Source organism: Megascapheus bottae, chromosome 20, assembly GCF_031878675.1.
Source record: "Megascapheus bottae isolate mThoBot1 chromosome 20, mThoBot2.hap1, whole genome shotgun sequence".
Taxonomy (NCBI): Eukaryota; Metazoa; Chordata; class Mammalia; order Rodentia; family Geomyidae; genus Megascapheus; species Megascapheus bottae.
This window is the reverse complement of record NC_143528.1, coordinates 3,901,391-3,917,855: the sequence shown is the minus strand read 5'-3', so window position 1 is coordinate 3,917,855 and position 16,465 is coordinate 3,901,391. Positions and strand designations below refer to the sequence as shown.

Genomic DNA, 16,465 nt, shown 5'->3' with positions numbered 1-16,465 from the left:
AATACCTCTTCAACCACCTCACACACTCTGTCACTTTGGGAAGTTGTTTTCAATATACAGATAGGAATTGGGGGCTGGGAGCATAACATTCAGATCATAGGGGAAACCATAGTAGGTATTTATTTCTATATTTATAGCAAACACTGAATCAAAACAAACACATGGCTTTTAGGGAACATATAGGGCTAGTTTCCTGTAAGTCACTGCTTGTAAAATTCACCAGTGAATTGATATATAACTTATTTGTGTGTGTTTCTGTTTACAGAGGTCTCACTTAATATAGACTGTTGACTCATTAACTTGTAGCCAGCAGTGCTTTAACTTGAAGGAAGAGACACCAGACACTTCACCATCACCTTAGAAGCCACTTTAAACAGCACCAGCAGCAGAAATACAGATCCATGGCACTAAGGAGACTATAGCAAGGATTCTTGTTTATAGTATGAGCCAAAAAAGCAGCACATTAGCCTTAACCTCCAATGTGAAAGTGTCCATTAAATGAATATAAATTCCAGTTACATGTCCACAAATAACTGTGGAAGCCCCTGAGTACTGATTTGGGAAATCAGTTTTAGGTAATATACAAAGTCTCAGATACGGACTGCTAGTAATGAGCATCTGCTGAACTTAGGTTCTCTGGTTTTGTTGTTGTTGTTGTTGTTATTTCTTGGTTTTGTCTCTTTAGAAAAGCCTTCCATGGGCACTAACCTGTAGGGAGTGAGTCCTTTGTTTTGCAAGTTCATATTTCCCTCCATCAGACTCAGTAGTGATTCATCTTGTGTTGAATTTGGAGCCTCTTCTAATGGCTATTGCAAAAACAGGCTTCATGGGGCCAGGAGTTTGGCTTAGTGGTAGAGTGTTTGCCTAAAATGCATGAAGACATGGGTTCGATTCCTTGGTACCACATACATAGAAAAAAAGCTGGAAGTGGTACTGAGGCTCAAGTGGTAGAGCTCTAGCCTTGAGAAACTCCAAGGACGGTGCTCAGACCCTGAGCTCAAGCCCAGGACTGGCAAAAAAAAAAAAAAATGCATCCTAAATCAAAGCAGTTCTGATATTCTACACTAAAGCACTGAAATGATACTTTCTATTATCCACATCACCAGTTGCCTTCACAGCTCAGCCTTGGCTATGGCTGTCGAAATCTCTAGACTATTCTCTAGGTAGCAGCATGCTTTTACCCTCAGGGATTTAAGGTTTCTATTGAGATCTCCTCTTAAGAGAGGCCACTCTTTAGATTAGCACTTCTCCATCCTATTCCTCTTGCCTTGCCTTGCTTTTTCCCAGCACTGATCACTTCATATTTCCCCCTTAGCAGTGGGAGTGGGGATTTTGTTATACCCATGGCTCTGTTCCCATCGCTGAGGCAGAAGGCAACTCTGACCTTCCCAGATGCTTGTCTAATAACTAAAGAAGCTGTCACCTTAATTTGTGATTCCCAGAAGATGAACAGAGGACAAATATGACCTCTCAGAAGAGCTTTCAGCAGCTGACCATGGAGAAGGAGCAGGCCCTGGCCGACCTGAACTCTGTGGAAAGGTCCCTTTCTGACCTCTTCAGAAGATACGAGAACCTGAAAGGTGTGCTGGAAGGCTTCAAGAAGGTAGTGTGTCTCTTTCTACCTGTCGGCTGGCCAGTGGTATGGCTTCTTGGTAATAGTCAGCATATATGGCAAAGGACTGGTAGCCTTCCTTAGGAAGCTCAGGGCCTGTTGGCCTTAACATTTCTAATTTAAAAGCTTTGCTTCCCACCCCCTTTCTCTCTGAGGTCACCCAGGCAGCTGGCTGACAGGGTAACATGTCTTTCTCATTCTACTGGGTCAAGCCAGTGATCCTCAGACACAGCCAGAGCATGGAATTGGAGCCCTCAGGTCTTTGGAGGATTTTAGATGTACTCTTTTTCATCATTCATCCTTCCAATATCACAATATTAGTAACAGTAGAAAGGATAATACTTGGATTTGAAAAAAATTAACGTTGCTTATTATAGAATAATCATTTAGTTGCATGTTATTGACAAGACAAGTTTACAAGCAGTGGTGTGTGTGTGTGTGTGTGTGTGTGTGTGTGTGTGTGTGTGTTGTGATGACAACTGTTGTTCCCAAGGCTTCATATACACTAGACAGACATTCTACTCTTAGCTATATGCCCAGGCAGAATTCCTTATTTTCAGCTTAAAACAACCCCCTTTGTGGAGCTCCTTAAAGACAACTTTAAAATGTTAAAGAATAGCTCATTCTTGAGACAGTACTCTTGATGCTGAGGCTGGAAGAATCGAAAATTCAAGCATAGCTGGGGCTACAAAATGATTCCATTTCAGAAAACCAAAACTAATTTTTAAATAAGAATGTGACTAGCCAAGTTATAGAATATGGACCAAGCTACTGTTTAGTATTAGTAAATGAACAGTATTAAAAAATCAGACAGGGCTGGGAGTTTGGCCTAGTGGTTAAAGTGCTTGCCTAGCATGCATGAAGACCCGGGTTCGATTCCTTGGTACCACATACATAGAAAAAAAAGCCGGAAGTGGTGCTGAGGCTCAAGTGGTAGAGCTCTAGCCTTGAGAAAGTCCAAGGACAGCGCTTAGGCCTTGAGCTCAAGCCCAGGACTGGCAAAAAAAAAAAAAAAAAAAAAAAGTCAGACATCAGGAAAGTACAATAAATTAGTGATGCTTTCCCATTTAAAAAAGATACATGGTACATTGATGTTCAAGAAAAATAAAGATATCAGTTTGTTTTTAACTTTTATTTTGAAACAGAATGAAGAAGCCTTGAAAAAATGTGCTCAGGATTACTTAGCCAGAGTGAAACAAGAGGAGCAACGATACCAGGCCCTGAAAATCCATGCAGAAGAAAAGCTAGACAAGTAAGTGCGTGTAAATTTGAGTTTCCCCTTTCATAATATCATAGGAAAATTGGTAGAGGCAAAAACTTTGTTTTTCATCTACAAATTAATATATACTTACATATTTTGCTATTTAAATTTCTATTTTTAAAACTAAAATTCAAAGCACTGAAAGTGTTCTACAAATGTTTGTGAGTGTGTAATGTTTCATTTGAGCATTACAAAGTATAAAAAGGCATACAAAGCCAAGTGTGGTGGCTCATGCCTGTAAATCCTAGCTACTCGGGAGGCTGAGATCTGAGGATCTTGGTTCAAAGCCATCCTGGGCACTAAAGGAACCTGAGACTCTTATCTCTAATGAACTATTAGAGAACAGGAAATAGGGCCATGGCTGAAGGTGTAGGATAGCCTTGAGCTGAAGAGCTTAAGGTCCACCCAGGCCCAGAGTTCAAGCCCTACCACCCCCCCAAAAAAAGGCATACACCTCCTCTTCTTATCCTGATTGGCTTCTGCTAGTGTCTCATAGCTTTTGCTCCCTGAGAAATCATTTTGTACATAATGGGATAGACAAGTATGCTCTTGGATCCTACCTTGTGAATATGACGTTACATATATCCAAATGGCTCTTGGCTGAAAAGAGGTTCCCTATTTCTGCTGATCACTGATACTCCTTGGTAATTAGTGTTAACTTCTATTTTTCCTTCTAATTATACATTTCTTCCCTCTTCATTTTCAGTTATGTGTGCGTGCGTGTGTGTTGGTAGGTATTGAACACAGGACTTTGTATATACTAGGCAAATACTCTACCACTAAACTATTCCAGCCCTTCCCTCAAAGGGATGATAGCATCCCTTGCTTTTCTGCATGATAATGTAATTTTGAAAATATTTTAGTATCTGTTTGTGAGAAACTTCCATATGGTGTTTTATTGTTGAAATGTATCATTTATTTATTGAACAAATCCCTCTTGATAATCATTTAAAATATTTTTCTACTACAGTGATTCAGGAAATTGCTATAGATTACTCTTTTGCATATAAAAATTCCTTATAGATTGATACTGAAATATTTAACATTGCTAACTTGAGCCACACATCTACTTTCAAAATATTATTGAAGGGAAGGGGGGAAAACAGGATGATTGCGAGGGGGTGGGGGGAGGGAAATGGGGACAAAGACATGAGATGGGATATCAATATTTTAGAAGTAATGTACCTACTACCTGATGGATGTAACTGTAACCCCTTTATACATTATCCCAACAATTAAAAATATTATTATTATTTATTATTTATTATTATTATTTTGCCAGTCCTGGGCTTGAACTCAGGGCCTGGGCACTGTCCTTGGGCTTTCTCAAGGCTAACGCTCTACCACTTGATCCACAGCACCACTTCTGGCCTTTTCTGTATATGTGGTACTGAGGAATCAAACTCAGGGGTTTGAGTGTGCTAGGCGGTGCTCTCAGCCCCAAAATGTTATTTTTTTAAGTAGCAAATGCACCACTAGGCCATGCTCTCAGCCCCCAAATGTCATTTTTTTAAAGTAGCAAATGCATCCATCTTTTTTGCCAGTCATGGGGCTTGAACTCAGGGTCTGGGCACTGTCATTGGACACTTTTTGCTCAAGGCTAGCACTCTGCCATCTGAACCATAGCGCCACTTTCAGCTTTTTCTATGTCTGTGGTACTGAGGAATTGAACCCAGGGCTTTGTGCATGTGAGGCAAGCACTCTACCACTAGGCTTCGCTCCCAGCCCTGCACCAGTCTTTTCTCAGTTTCTGAATTCCATGTCATAGTAACAAAGAGCTTACCTGTGCTGGGTAGACAGTATTCTATCCGTTTTTCTTTTAAGTGCTTTTTTGGCTTAATTTTTTTTAATGTTCAATCTCCAAATGATTGAGTATTCTGATTTGTCTCCCCTTCCCTTTTCCATTCATCCACCCACTCTTAAGTGCCCCCCTCACACACACATGTAAGCTATACTTTTAGCTTCCTGATTGACCTTAATTAAAAAAAAAAAAATTATGCCAGTCCTGAGGCTTGAACTCAGGACCTAGGCACTATCCCTGAGTTTTTGTGTTCAAAGCTAGCCATGTACCACTTGAGCCTCCACTCCACTTGTGGCTTTTTTGGTGCTTACTTGGAGGTAAGAGTATCATAGACTTTCCTTACCTGGCTGGCTTTGAATCTTGATTGTTACATCTCAGGTTCTGGAGTTGCTAAAATCACAGGTGTAAGCCATCAGTGCCTGGCCTGGCTTAATTTTTTTTTTTTTTTTTTTGCCAGTCCTGGGCTTGAGCTCAGGGCCTGAGCACTGTCCTTGGACTTTCTCAAGGCTAGAGCTCTACCATTTGAGCCTCAGCACCACTTCCGGCTTTTTTTTTTCTATGTATGTGGTACCGAGGAATCGAACCCGGGTCTTCATGCATGCTAGGCAAGCACTTTAACCACTAGGCCAAACTCCCGGCCCGTGACTTAATTTTTTTATTCCTTAGGTTCAGTAAAATTTTAAAAATTTATCCAAGGAAAGTAATGTATTAACTTCATTATTTTTCTAAAAAAAATAGGCACATATGTGCTCATTTTTCCATAAACAGTCCTATTTATAAAACCTTTTTTCTGCTTCCATAGGTCCCATTATTGTACAGTATGTTTATTGTAGGAGATTTATTTATGTATTCTCCTACTTTTTTCTGTATGACTTTACAAATAGTACCCAAAATGTTTTAGCATCCCTTGTCTGCTTGTACTTAAAATATATATGTGTGTGTGTATACACATAATAGTGGACTTATTACCTAGATTTTATTTTTTGCTTTATTGTAAGTCAAGGCCATTTTCCCATTTTACTTTTACTTTGCCAAGTGTCTGCATTTCGTGCCTGTAATCCTAGCTATTCAAGAGGCTGAGGTCTGCGGATCCCAGTTTGAAGTCAGCTTGGACAGAAAAGTCTATGAGACTGTTACCTTCAATAAACAACCAAAAAGTTAAAAGTGAAACCAGATCTCAGTTTCAGCAACAGAACTAAAGAAGAGTGTCCTGGCCCTGAGTTAATCTCCAGTACAAGCCTGCGTGCGCACGCGTGCGCACACACACACACACACACACACACACACACACACACACACACACACACACAGGAACGTTTAATAGACTATAGTAACATCTTTTTTCTTAAATTGGTGGGCATGTAGATGGTTTCAAATCATTTTTCATTGCAAACAGTGGTAAGTAAGCCAAGAGTATTTGTGTGAATAGATAGCTGCTGGGTCAGAAGGTATGCACTTTATTCTGGGGCCTCAAATTTACCAGGCAAGTACTCCACTACTTGAGCCACTTCCTAGATGTAAAAGTTTTACATTGTCCTGGTTCTCACCTTTTTGCCCCCCAAAAGAAAGTTTTTATCCTCATGAGCACATGATTCTTTCTTTGTATCTCCACCAACAGAGGACAAGATCGTTCTTGTTCATTTTTACTAATCCAATGACCTTTTTTTTTTTTTTTTAGCCAGTCCTGGGCTTGAAGCTTAGGGCCTGAGCACTGTCCTTGGGTTTTCTCAAGGTGAGAGCTCTTTTCACTTGAGCCACAGCACTACTTCCAGCTTTTTCTATGTATGTGGTACCAAGGAATTGAACCTGGATCTTTGTGCATGCTAGGCAAGCACTCTACCACTAGGCCAAACTCCGGGCCCCACTCCAATGAACTTTTAAATCTTTGTCTGGGAACTGAGTGTAGCTCGGTGGTAGAGTGAGTAGGATTTGGGAGACCCAAGATTTAATTCCCAACATCAAAAAAATAAGAGACTTCTGTCTTTAATTTGAATGTACCTGATTACTACTAGTGAGATTTTAATCAGTTAACAGGCTGTTCATCAACTGACGTTTATGGTTTTTAAGATTTCCTTTTGCATCTCACAAACAAAATTGCTTCTTTGAGCTGTGTTTTATAAACAATATTGTTTTGTATCCTGACTGTTTAGCTATGATAATTTCCAAAATGATTTGACCTGCTATTACTATATTGGATTAAAGTATTTAAGGTTGCTTAAAAATTCTAAAGGGACTGGGAAGGTGGCTTAGTGGTAGAGAGCTTGCCTAGCGTTCATGAAGTCCTGGGTTCAATTCCTCAGTACCATATAAATAGAAAAAGCCAGAAGTGATGCTGTGGCTCAAGTGGCAGAATACTATTCTTGAATAAAAGTAGCTTAGGGACAGTGCCCTAAGTTCCAGCCCTAAGACTGGCAAAAGAAAAAAATTAAGGTTGCTATGAGAGTTACATAATTGGGTTTATTATAAAACACAAATTTTGAAGCACATTGATCATTGAGATTGATCCTGTCATTGGTATGTGCCATGGAAATTTTATTAGGAGTTATAAAGAAACTGAACTATTCTGTGATGATGCAGTCAATGCTTTTGAGTATATATTTTTAGGAAATCAATAGTTAATATCCTGATTCTAGCTGTCCCAATGGCTAACCCTGTGCTTTTTGTCTCTTTTATTCTAAACAACAACAAAACCCACCATAAACAGAGCCAATGAAGAAATTGCTCAGGTTCGCACCAAGGCAAAGGCTGAGAGTGCAGCTCTCCACGCTGGACTCCGGAAGGAGCAGATGAAGGTGGAGTCCCTGGAGAGGGCTCTTCAGCAGAAGGTACAGCAGAGGGCTGGTGTAGACAGTCTCTGAAATGCTTGCTTGTCCTCCACAGAGGCTCAGATGGGACCTGGTGATTAGTTCACCATGGGTTTGGATGAAAGTGGCCTTGCCTTTCTAACTCAGACTCTCCCAGTGATTCAGGGTAGACTTGTGATATTAACCTTTTATGCAGGTCTCATAGAAGTCTATTGCTGGGGGTTCAGAGAGAAAGTTGAGGTTTAATGAACATGCAGAGAATCAAACACTTAGTGTAGTCACAAGGCCTTTCATTCCTTCTGCATGTTTTTATATAATACAGGTAGCCACCTTCCCCTTTCATTGCTTTAGATCACTGGCTCTCAATTAGGGATAGTTTTTCCTGATATTAGGCAGTGTCTGGAGATTAATTGGCTGTCATGACTGGGAGAAGCTCCTGGCATCTAGCATCTTACAGAGCAAGATTGGCTCTACATTTACAACATACCTAGCTGTAGACAAATTAAAGTCAGTGTTAGTATTGGCAAACCCAAGTCTGACTGCTCCCTACCTGATGACAGCAAGGAAAATGACTTTATTCAAAGGCTAGCAAGGAGAAGACACTTATCCAAGATCTATCATCGAGTGGTACATGATGGGTGTTCCCAAGACAATGGGCACCTTTTCATAGCGAGTAGACCAGACTGTATCAGATTGTAATGTAATTCCGTTGTTGCACATCTTAAGAATACATCATTTCCTCGGGCTTTTCTTGTCACTGATTAGCTTTGCAGTTCCTTGTTACAAGTATACCAGTTAGAGAGGGTAACTGCCCCAAGGCCAAATTGACTGTAATGGAAGAAACCTTCCTCAATGCTGGGTTCTGGTTAACAGTATCCTATTTCCTACTGGTAAGCGGTTTTTAGCTCATCGTTTTTATGTCTACTATGTTTTGCTTACTCCATCTCCCAAGAAGCACTTAAGCTGGTGACAGCCACAGAGCTGGCAGTCGGCAGCCCCTCAGTGTCCTTGAGACATGCAGACTCTAGAATCCAATCCCTGGACTGCTGATGGCTGAGTGAGACCCTGATACTTGTATTTTTAGCAAGTGCTCCCCACAGTTCCTGTGATAAGAAGAAAAGTAGGAATGGAAAGGTTCATGAACAGGCTCCCGGGTGCCATTGCTGCTCTTACTCTTGACTTGGTTTAGCACAACACCATAAGTACCTGCATATATTATCTGGACTGAAAGTGCATGGCCTCCCTTTCCTTAGAGATGCAGAGAGCAGAGTATCACTAAGTTGAGATGTCTAGGTAGGTCTGTCCAGCAGTGATTACCTTTGTTTCAGAACACACAGGGGCCTGTGTAATTGTATTATCTATCTTTCAGAACCAAGAAATTGAAGAACTGACAAAAATTTGTGATGAGCTGATTGCAAAACTGGGGAAGACCGACTGAAATTCCTCCCGTTAGCTCAGCAGATCTGCCATGATTACCTTGCCTTACCCCAGGAAGACAGTCCCTTTTCAGAGGAAGAAAAAAAAAAAAAAAAAAGCACATCCTCCTCCTGCTGCCTGTCCTGCTTTGCTGCCAGTGCAACAGCCCTGGAAGACCCAGAGTCCAGCCTAAACAGGAAGGAATATAACCTGCTGTGCCAGCCGTGAGGCTCCCAGGTGTGGGTTCTGTCACACAGGCTGTTTGTGACTATCGTTAGTTCATATGCACATCATTTTTTCTTTTCCCATGTTTAATTTCTGATTTTGTGGCTACTGTTTGGGCTCTTATCCTCTACTAGATATTTTCATGACCTGTTTAATCTTTTCATTTCTAGTATCAGTGGATTTACTGCAGGAGAGACTTTGACCTATTGTTATTTCTAGTTTATAAACAAGGATCTCTGAGTACTTATATGCGCATACTTGTATCTATACATGTATATCTTATCTATGCTGCTGCTTTTTCCCCAAAGCATAATTAAATGAGAACTTTTCTATAGAAGAACACACTTCCATATTTAAAACCCCTACTTTAAAATAGAGCCCTGACTCCAAATGTCAACTTAGCAATTTAGGGATTGAACACGGTGTTATGTGTCTGAAGTTCCAGCTACTCAGGAGGCCGAGGCAGGCAGATTGTTTGAACCCAGGAGGTAAAGGCCAGCCTGGGCAACATGGTGAGGTCCTGTCTCATAAACAGATAGACAGATAGATAGGTAAATAAATAAATAAATGTATAATTAGTTGTGGTAGCACATACAAGAAGTGCCAAGCCAGCCCAGTCAAAACTAGCAAGGACTATCTGAAAAATACAATACAAAAAAGCCAGGGGTGTGGATTAAGTGTTAGAGCACTTGCCTATGCACAGCTCTGGATTTAGTCCTCAGTACCGCTCTATTCCCACAGGAGAGTGAATATGTGAAGGCTGAAGACTTTTTGCTGTGCTGTTTTGTTGCCATGGTATCTGGACAGCCCTCTGCTTTGATGGGTGCAGCTCTTAGTCCTCAGGCTCAGTGAATGTCTGCTTTCCTTATAAATAGCAGTGTTTGCCTCGCTCAGAGCTGGACTTGGATGAATCCACCCTGGAGTCATTCTGCTTTAATTTTCTGATACAAAATTGACATCCCATTTGTTACCTATTTGAAATATGCAAAAGAAAATCAACTTGTGGAATGATTAGATGATCTTACTTAAATAAAAGGTAACTCTAGTCCCATTACAGTTGTTAGGTTGAAGGAACCAGTGGTTGGTTGTCTTTATTACATGGTGCATCACTCAGTGTTTTTAAACAATGGCAACAAATGATTTCATACTTCAGATAGAATTTTTAGCAAAACAGACAGTAAAATAAGTTCTGTGTGCCACTCTGGGAAACATTGCAAAAGATAGTTTGAATACAGAGGAGGGAGTAAGGGAGGAAGTCCACACAGACAAAACTAGCCTCCTCAGACTCATTCTGAATCCATTCCGAGTGATGGAATGGTGACCCCAGAATAGAACCGTCTCACATTATGCTAGGGAGTTATTGGACAGGCAAAATGAAATACATTCAAGTGCTAAAGCACTCTTTGTCTTAATTGTGCACCCCCAACTCTCCATGGTGTTATGCACTATATTCAGTTACATCCCTGTTTTCCTGCTTCTGCAAAACTGTTGCATGAGCCAACTTCTGCATTGAATTGTGCCTCCCAGAGAATCGCTAAATATTGCAAATGAGTATTTCTTTAGTAGTATATTGTTCTTGTGGGTGTGATGTTTAGCCCCAGATAGGTCAGTAATGTTTTTTCAAGGCAGAATCCATGTTTTACCAAAATGCATGTATCACAATGGGTGCTTAGGCTGTATTTCAAAGACCATTGTCTTAAATTCTGTACAAAAAAACAACAGCATTTTTTTTTTTTTGTGGTTGGAGAACTGACTTGACAATCATTTGGACTCTTAAGTGTAGTCACTGTGGCTTAATGTAAATGCTCTACTGGCGTCCTAGTTCCAGTGCAGTGTCTTCTGGTAGTATAACCAGTCTCTTCTCAGTCCTCTGCTACAAGGCAAATGAGCTTTGCATTTTGCAGAAATAGTACAAAATCATTCACTCTGCGTTTTGGTGATTTTCTCCATGTTTGCTTACTTAAATATTGATTTATTTTAATACAAAATGTCTATAGTGGTCTCCATTATACATCCACAGTCATCTTTTTTTTCCTTGCAATGCCAGGGTTTTGCACATGTTAGGCTTACATTATATTCCCAGCCCCATGGTCATGTTTGAGCTCATTGTGTATTGTGCAAGTACAGCTATGCCATGTGTGAAAATGGATGACAACAATTCTTCCCTAGCACATTGGTAGAAGAAACTTCAAAACTTGACCTCTGTGAATGAAGATGCTGCCTACGGGAGCTAGCAAGGGCCCTTGGGAAGGGCCTCTCCATTGGAACTACTGTGAGGAAATGCTTGCCATTTTGGTTTGACAGATGAATCCTTTCCAACAAGAATAAAAATGTAGGTTTTACAACTGGAAAATCAAGGGAATATACTAAGAATAAGATATATTTTTCTTTAAAAAAAAAGTCTCCCTTCCCCCACCACCCCACAAAAAACTTTTAGAACTCCAGAGAGTAAGAATATAGTCAAGTTTACTTCATCACATGTGGAAGCCAAGTTTCTTATTTGTTAGGCAATTAAAAAAAAAACCCACAAGCTCTGGGTGTGGTGGTCCACGCCTGTAATCCCAGCACTCCAGAGGTGGAGGCAGGATGACTGAGGGCTTGAGGTCAGCTTGGGCTATGTAAAGAAATCCTGTGTCACAAAATCAAGGACTGGGGGTAGAGCTCTGTGGTAGAGCACTTGCCTAGCAGGTGCACGGCCCCCTGGGTTCCCAGGTCTGATCCTCAGCACCTGCGTGCACATATGTACACACACACACACACACACACACACACCCTCTAACCAAAAAGGGGGGTGAGGATACCAGCTTAGACAGTGGTTCAGACATTTTAGGTGATCTTACCAATCACCTAAATCCATAGCTACTTCTTTGGATTTTTACTTTGCTAAAGTAACTAGAAGACAGTTTTTCCTGATGGCAAGACAGTTCCAGTTAGACTTCTCCACATTTACTTTTTGGAGCAGCTCTGTGAAGCCCACGATTTCCCCTAACTTTTCTCTGCTGATTGGCTCTGGACATATTGAGAAGCACCAAATTAGGAAGTGCAGAAGCCATGGTGGTGAAAAGCTCTGAGCCACTGGCTGCCATCCAAACGGTATGGAATCTAAGCCCTCCTGTCATGTGAAGCATAGCTCAAAGTGAGTTTTCTTCCCAGCCAGGGTTCCCCTCTCCCTTTTCATAAGTGGCACCACTGCCACCAGAGTGGCTTAGATATTTATTAGGCAGCCACAGTGAGGTCTGTCTAATAAGCAGAGCATAGACTGCTCCAGGCATTCTGAGCTAAGCCGCCAGTTGAAGCACTCACTTGCAGAGACGGTAGCAAAGGGCAAGGAGGTGGGGAATCACCACGGTCCCGAGAGCAGCCGGGAAAGTCCATGAAATCTATGTGCCCAGGCTAGGAGTGAGGCCGCCCTTTCTTAGTGGAGAAAATAGTCTAAAATCCCTTTCTGTTCCTTTACTTTTTGTTTCAGCCATCTGCCATCTCATCATTCTTGTGTGAGTGACTGTGAATGTGTTCTCAGAGAGGTTCTCACTTCATCTTCTAGGCAAGAGAGACTAGTGGTGAAAAATTAAATGATTCAGGCACATTTTTTAAATAAAGGTATATATATGTATATGTATATATATTATGGTGAATTTTAAGAAGACAAATTAAATATTGCTTAGTGAGAAACAAAATAGTTTCTGGGAATGCCAGAATGTCAAGCCAAAGGTCTAAGAAGTCACCTCTTTTCAAAGATTCTAATAATAAGTTATTCTGAGGAGACTTCTGTCCAGATTTCACTGGCTTCAGTTCCAGTTATTTTTCAAAAGCATTTTACTGGGGCTGAGGATATAGTTCAGTAGGTAGTTTTCTTTCCCCAGCATGCACCAGGCTCTGTTCCATTCCCAGAAATGTAAAAAGGAATCAAAACAGCATCTTACTCCTCAGTCTTTGAGTCTCTCATACAGTGTAGAGGTGAAGGAAGTAAAAGAATCCACTCCTCTGGCGGGGGTCTCCTCTGGAGAATACACACACAGCACCCTCCAGTGAAGACCCTCCCTAGTACCAGAGCCTGCATTCTGGAAACTAAAGATTTATTGCACTTTTTGCAGGGTGTGTGTGTAGTGTGTATGTGTGTATGTCCAAATGCAATCCCATTTCTGTGCCTCTTTAGCATGCAGTTAGATTTGGACATACAAGATTCCTAAGGAATGACTTTATTAACTATAATATGGTTACAGCTATTATACAATGATGTAGACTCTGGTTCTAGTTCTAATACGGAGATGTTGTGTGCAATGCTGGCCTGTAACAGTCTGTGTGATCTGTATGATGCTTTCACTGTTCAGAGGAGGCCAGGCTGGGAGCTGAGGTGTGGCCCATGCCTTCTCTGTGTGGACTTTGCGCATGCTGTCAGGACACCTCTCTCTCCCCCTCTGCCTTTAGTGGCATCTGGAATATCTGCTACACCATCAACCAATATGCTCTATTTATGAGTAATTTGCAAATGGACATGATAAAAATCTGAACTCTAAAACTACGTCCAGTCCAGACACAGTGCAGCATGTAGGTCACACCACAGCCTTGGCCTCCCTCTCGGCCTCGATCCTTACCTGCCTTGTGAACAGGATCCAGGTGTTTTTTTTGGTTTGTTTTTTTAACTCTCAGAGATAGCAGTAAGCTTGTCAGTATTGCCGTTAGCGAGTATGTGTTTGCCAATAGATCCCCCTTGTACACCGTGCCAACAAGTAAATGCCTATTGCACACTGGCTCCCACTACTGTCCTCACCTGGCAGGTTAGGGCGTGTCCCTGCTAGGAGGGCGGGAGTGGATTCCTCATCTACATAGATTTTATATTCATAGTAATTTCCCTTTTTTATATGTCAAGTAAATATTTGTAAAAGTTATACTCACACAAATGAAATTATTATAATGATTAATATATTTTTTCCATGTTTCATTGCCTGAATAAAAACTGTTTACCACTGTTAGGTCTGGGTGTGTGTGGTGGTGTTTTTCCTGGCTGTAAATCATTTTTCTCTCTTGAGTGAAAGTTTATGGCAGCCTCACTTTTATGAGTTCCATATTTCAGTGTAAAAATAGAAAAGATGACATTTTCTCCACACTCATTTTGTGGTTTTATGCATTTGGTTGGGTGTGTAATTAAAAACAAAACAAACTTGAGAACTCAGACCTTGCCTTATAAATGACCATTACTTTACATCTGTGCAAACAGACTCTAGCCGAGGCTTGGTTTTGCCTAGAGGCTGGTTGTTCACCCTTGCAGTTTTCCAATCCTGGGAAGCCAAGTTTCCTTATGCTTTCTGACTTGGTGAAGAACACGGGATAAGTCAGAGCTGGGTAAACATCACAGGCTTCAGAAAAATAGTTGACATTCTATGTTTCTTCTAGGTTACTATCAGGAAAAAACTTCCAATACTGGCCAGGCAGCTTTCCATTCAAAGGGGTAGGCAGGAAATGTTGTGTTATATTATTGGAAAAGGTAAGCAAGAGGATTCCAATGCTTCATTTCTCACCATGGGTGGGGATCCCTGAGGAAATGGGGACATTGTCCCTTCCACATTGCACGAAGAGACTGCAACCTATGAGATTCTTAAAAGGAAAATGTCTCATCCAGGTGTTCCCTGAACTGCAAAGAAAATCCAGAAAACTCACTGAAGGAGGGGACACGAGAATTACTGGGGAAAATATGACAGAAGTTTACTCTCTGCTATTTTAGTTTGGTTCTTTAAGTTTGTATTGTCAAGTTGTTTGGTTTTTTGTTTTTGTTTTTGTTTGTTTTGTTTTGTTTTTTGCCGGTCCTGGGCTTGAGCTCAGGGCCTGAGCACTGTCCTTTGACTTTCTCAAGGCTAGAGCTCTACCACTTGAGCCTCAGCACCACTTCCAGCTTTTTCTATGTATGTGGTACCGGGGAATCGAACCTGGGTCTTTGTGCATGCTAGGCAAGCACTCTACCACTAGGCGAAACTCCCAGCCCTTTTTTGTTTTTTTTAAAAATAGTTTAAGACCACTGGTGTTTGCTTCTTACAGTTGTAAAAATAGACTATGGCCAAACACCCATGCCTACAATCCTGGCTACTCAGTAGGCTGAGACCTGAGGAATCTCAGTTCAAAGCCAACCAAGGCAAAAAATGTTTGCAACACTTCCATCTCCAGTTAACCAGCAAAAAGCAGGCTTGAAGCCTGACCCAAGGCTAGAGTACCAGCTTTGAGCAAGCAAGCTAAGTGAACGTATGGCCCTGAGTTTAAGTCCAAGTAGAAGACCATGAAATCAGTGGGAGATAGTCATAAATGTTTAAAATTTCTAGTTGCATCATATGCAAAAATGGGCATATTAAATTGAAACTTCTTTGTACAACTACTTGAGGATAATAATTTAAAAAGAGGTGAAGGAAAAAAATTAACATTAGGAGATCTAATCCATAGCTGGAAGTAATCAGTATTTTAAGGAGAGAAAAAAAATTATGGCTGGGTGCCAGTGGCTCATGCCTGTAATTCTAGCTACTCAAGAGGCTGAGATCTGAGGATTGAGGTTCAAAGCCAGCCCTGGCACGAAGGCGATGAGACTCTTCTCTCCAACTAACCACCAGAAGTGGTGCTGTGGCTCAAGGGATAGAGCAATAGCCTTGAGCTGAAGAGCTCAGGGACAACGCCCAGGCCCAGAGTGACAAGAAAAAAAGAAGAAATAATGACAACTACCAGAAGCTGCTGCAGCAGTTTCAGACAAGTACTGGTTTGTGAAATTTGCTTCAGATACAAATTCATGTGCATTAACTAGCTCATGACAAAGTTTTTTGTCACACTAAAAGAAAGTATGAAAAAGCAATCTAGGCAACTCGGGTCATTTTACAACTGGAATGAAGAAGAAGGTTGTCTGTTAGAAGATACTAAATTGATTCATTTACTCAAGATGGGCACATTCACAATTTAAAGTAAAACATGAAAGATTTGGTGAGTTGAGTTGGTTAGAAAAGTTTCCACTTTTCTTGGGAAGTGGGGTAGTACTTATACTTGAACTCAGGACCACCCTAAGTTTGCTAACTGCTGGCATTCTACCACTTGAACCACACTGCCAGCCTGGCTTTTTTGCTGGTTAAATTGAGGCAGATTCTTCAGGACTCAGCTTCCTGAGTAAGTAGGGTTAAAGTCTTGAGCCACCAGTGTCTGGGCTGGCTTCTATGTTTTACTGAAGCTTTGTTTAAATGTGCGTAATGTGGGGCTGGGAGTTTGGCCTAGTGGTTAAAGTGCTTGCCTAGCATGCATGAAGACCCGGGTTCAATTCCTCGGCACCACATACATAGAAAAAAGCCAGAAGTGGTGCTGAGGCTCAAGTGGTAGAGCTC

At 41.1% G+C, this 16,465-nt stretch overlaps 1 protein-coding gene across 7 annotated transcripts in view; it reads left to right on the top strand.

Annotated features, from left to right (window-relative positions):
* Positions 1-14,092, top strand: part of Tacc1 (transforming acidic coiled-coil containing protein 1) — a 106,178-nt gene extending 92,086 nt beyond the window's left edge. For all 7 annotated transcript variants that reach the window (XM_090353893.1, XM_090353895.1, XM_090353894.1 and 4 more), the window contains 4 exons: positions 1,443-1,603; positions 2,758-2,864; positions 7,379-7,499; positions 8,848-14,092. In XM_090353893.1, the coding sequence (XP_090210019.1) occupies positions 1,443-1,603; positions 2,758-2,864; positions 7,379-7,499; positions 8,848-8,916 (458 nt within the window). In that variant the 3' untranslated portion in view covers positions 8,917-14,092. The remainder of the gene's footprint in view (positions 1-1,442; positions 1,604-2,757; positions 2,865-7,378; positions 7,500-8,847) is intronic.
* The last annotated feature ends 2,373 nt before the right edge of the window (positions 14,093-16,465 follow it).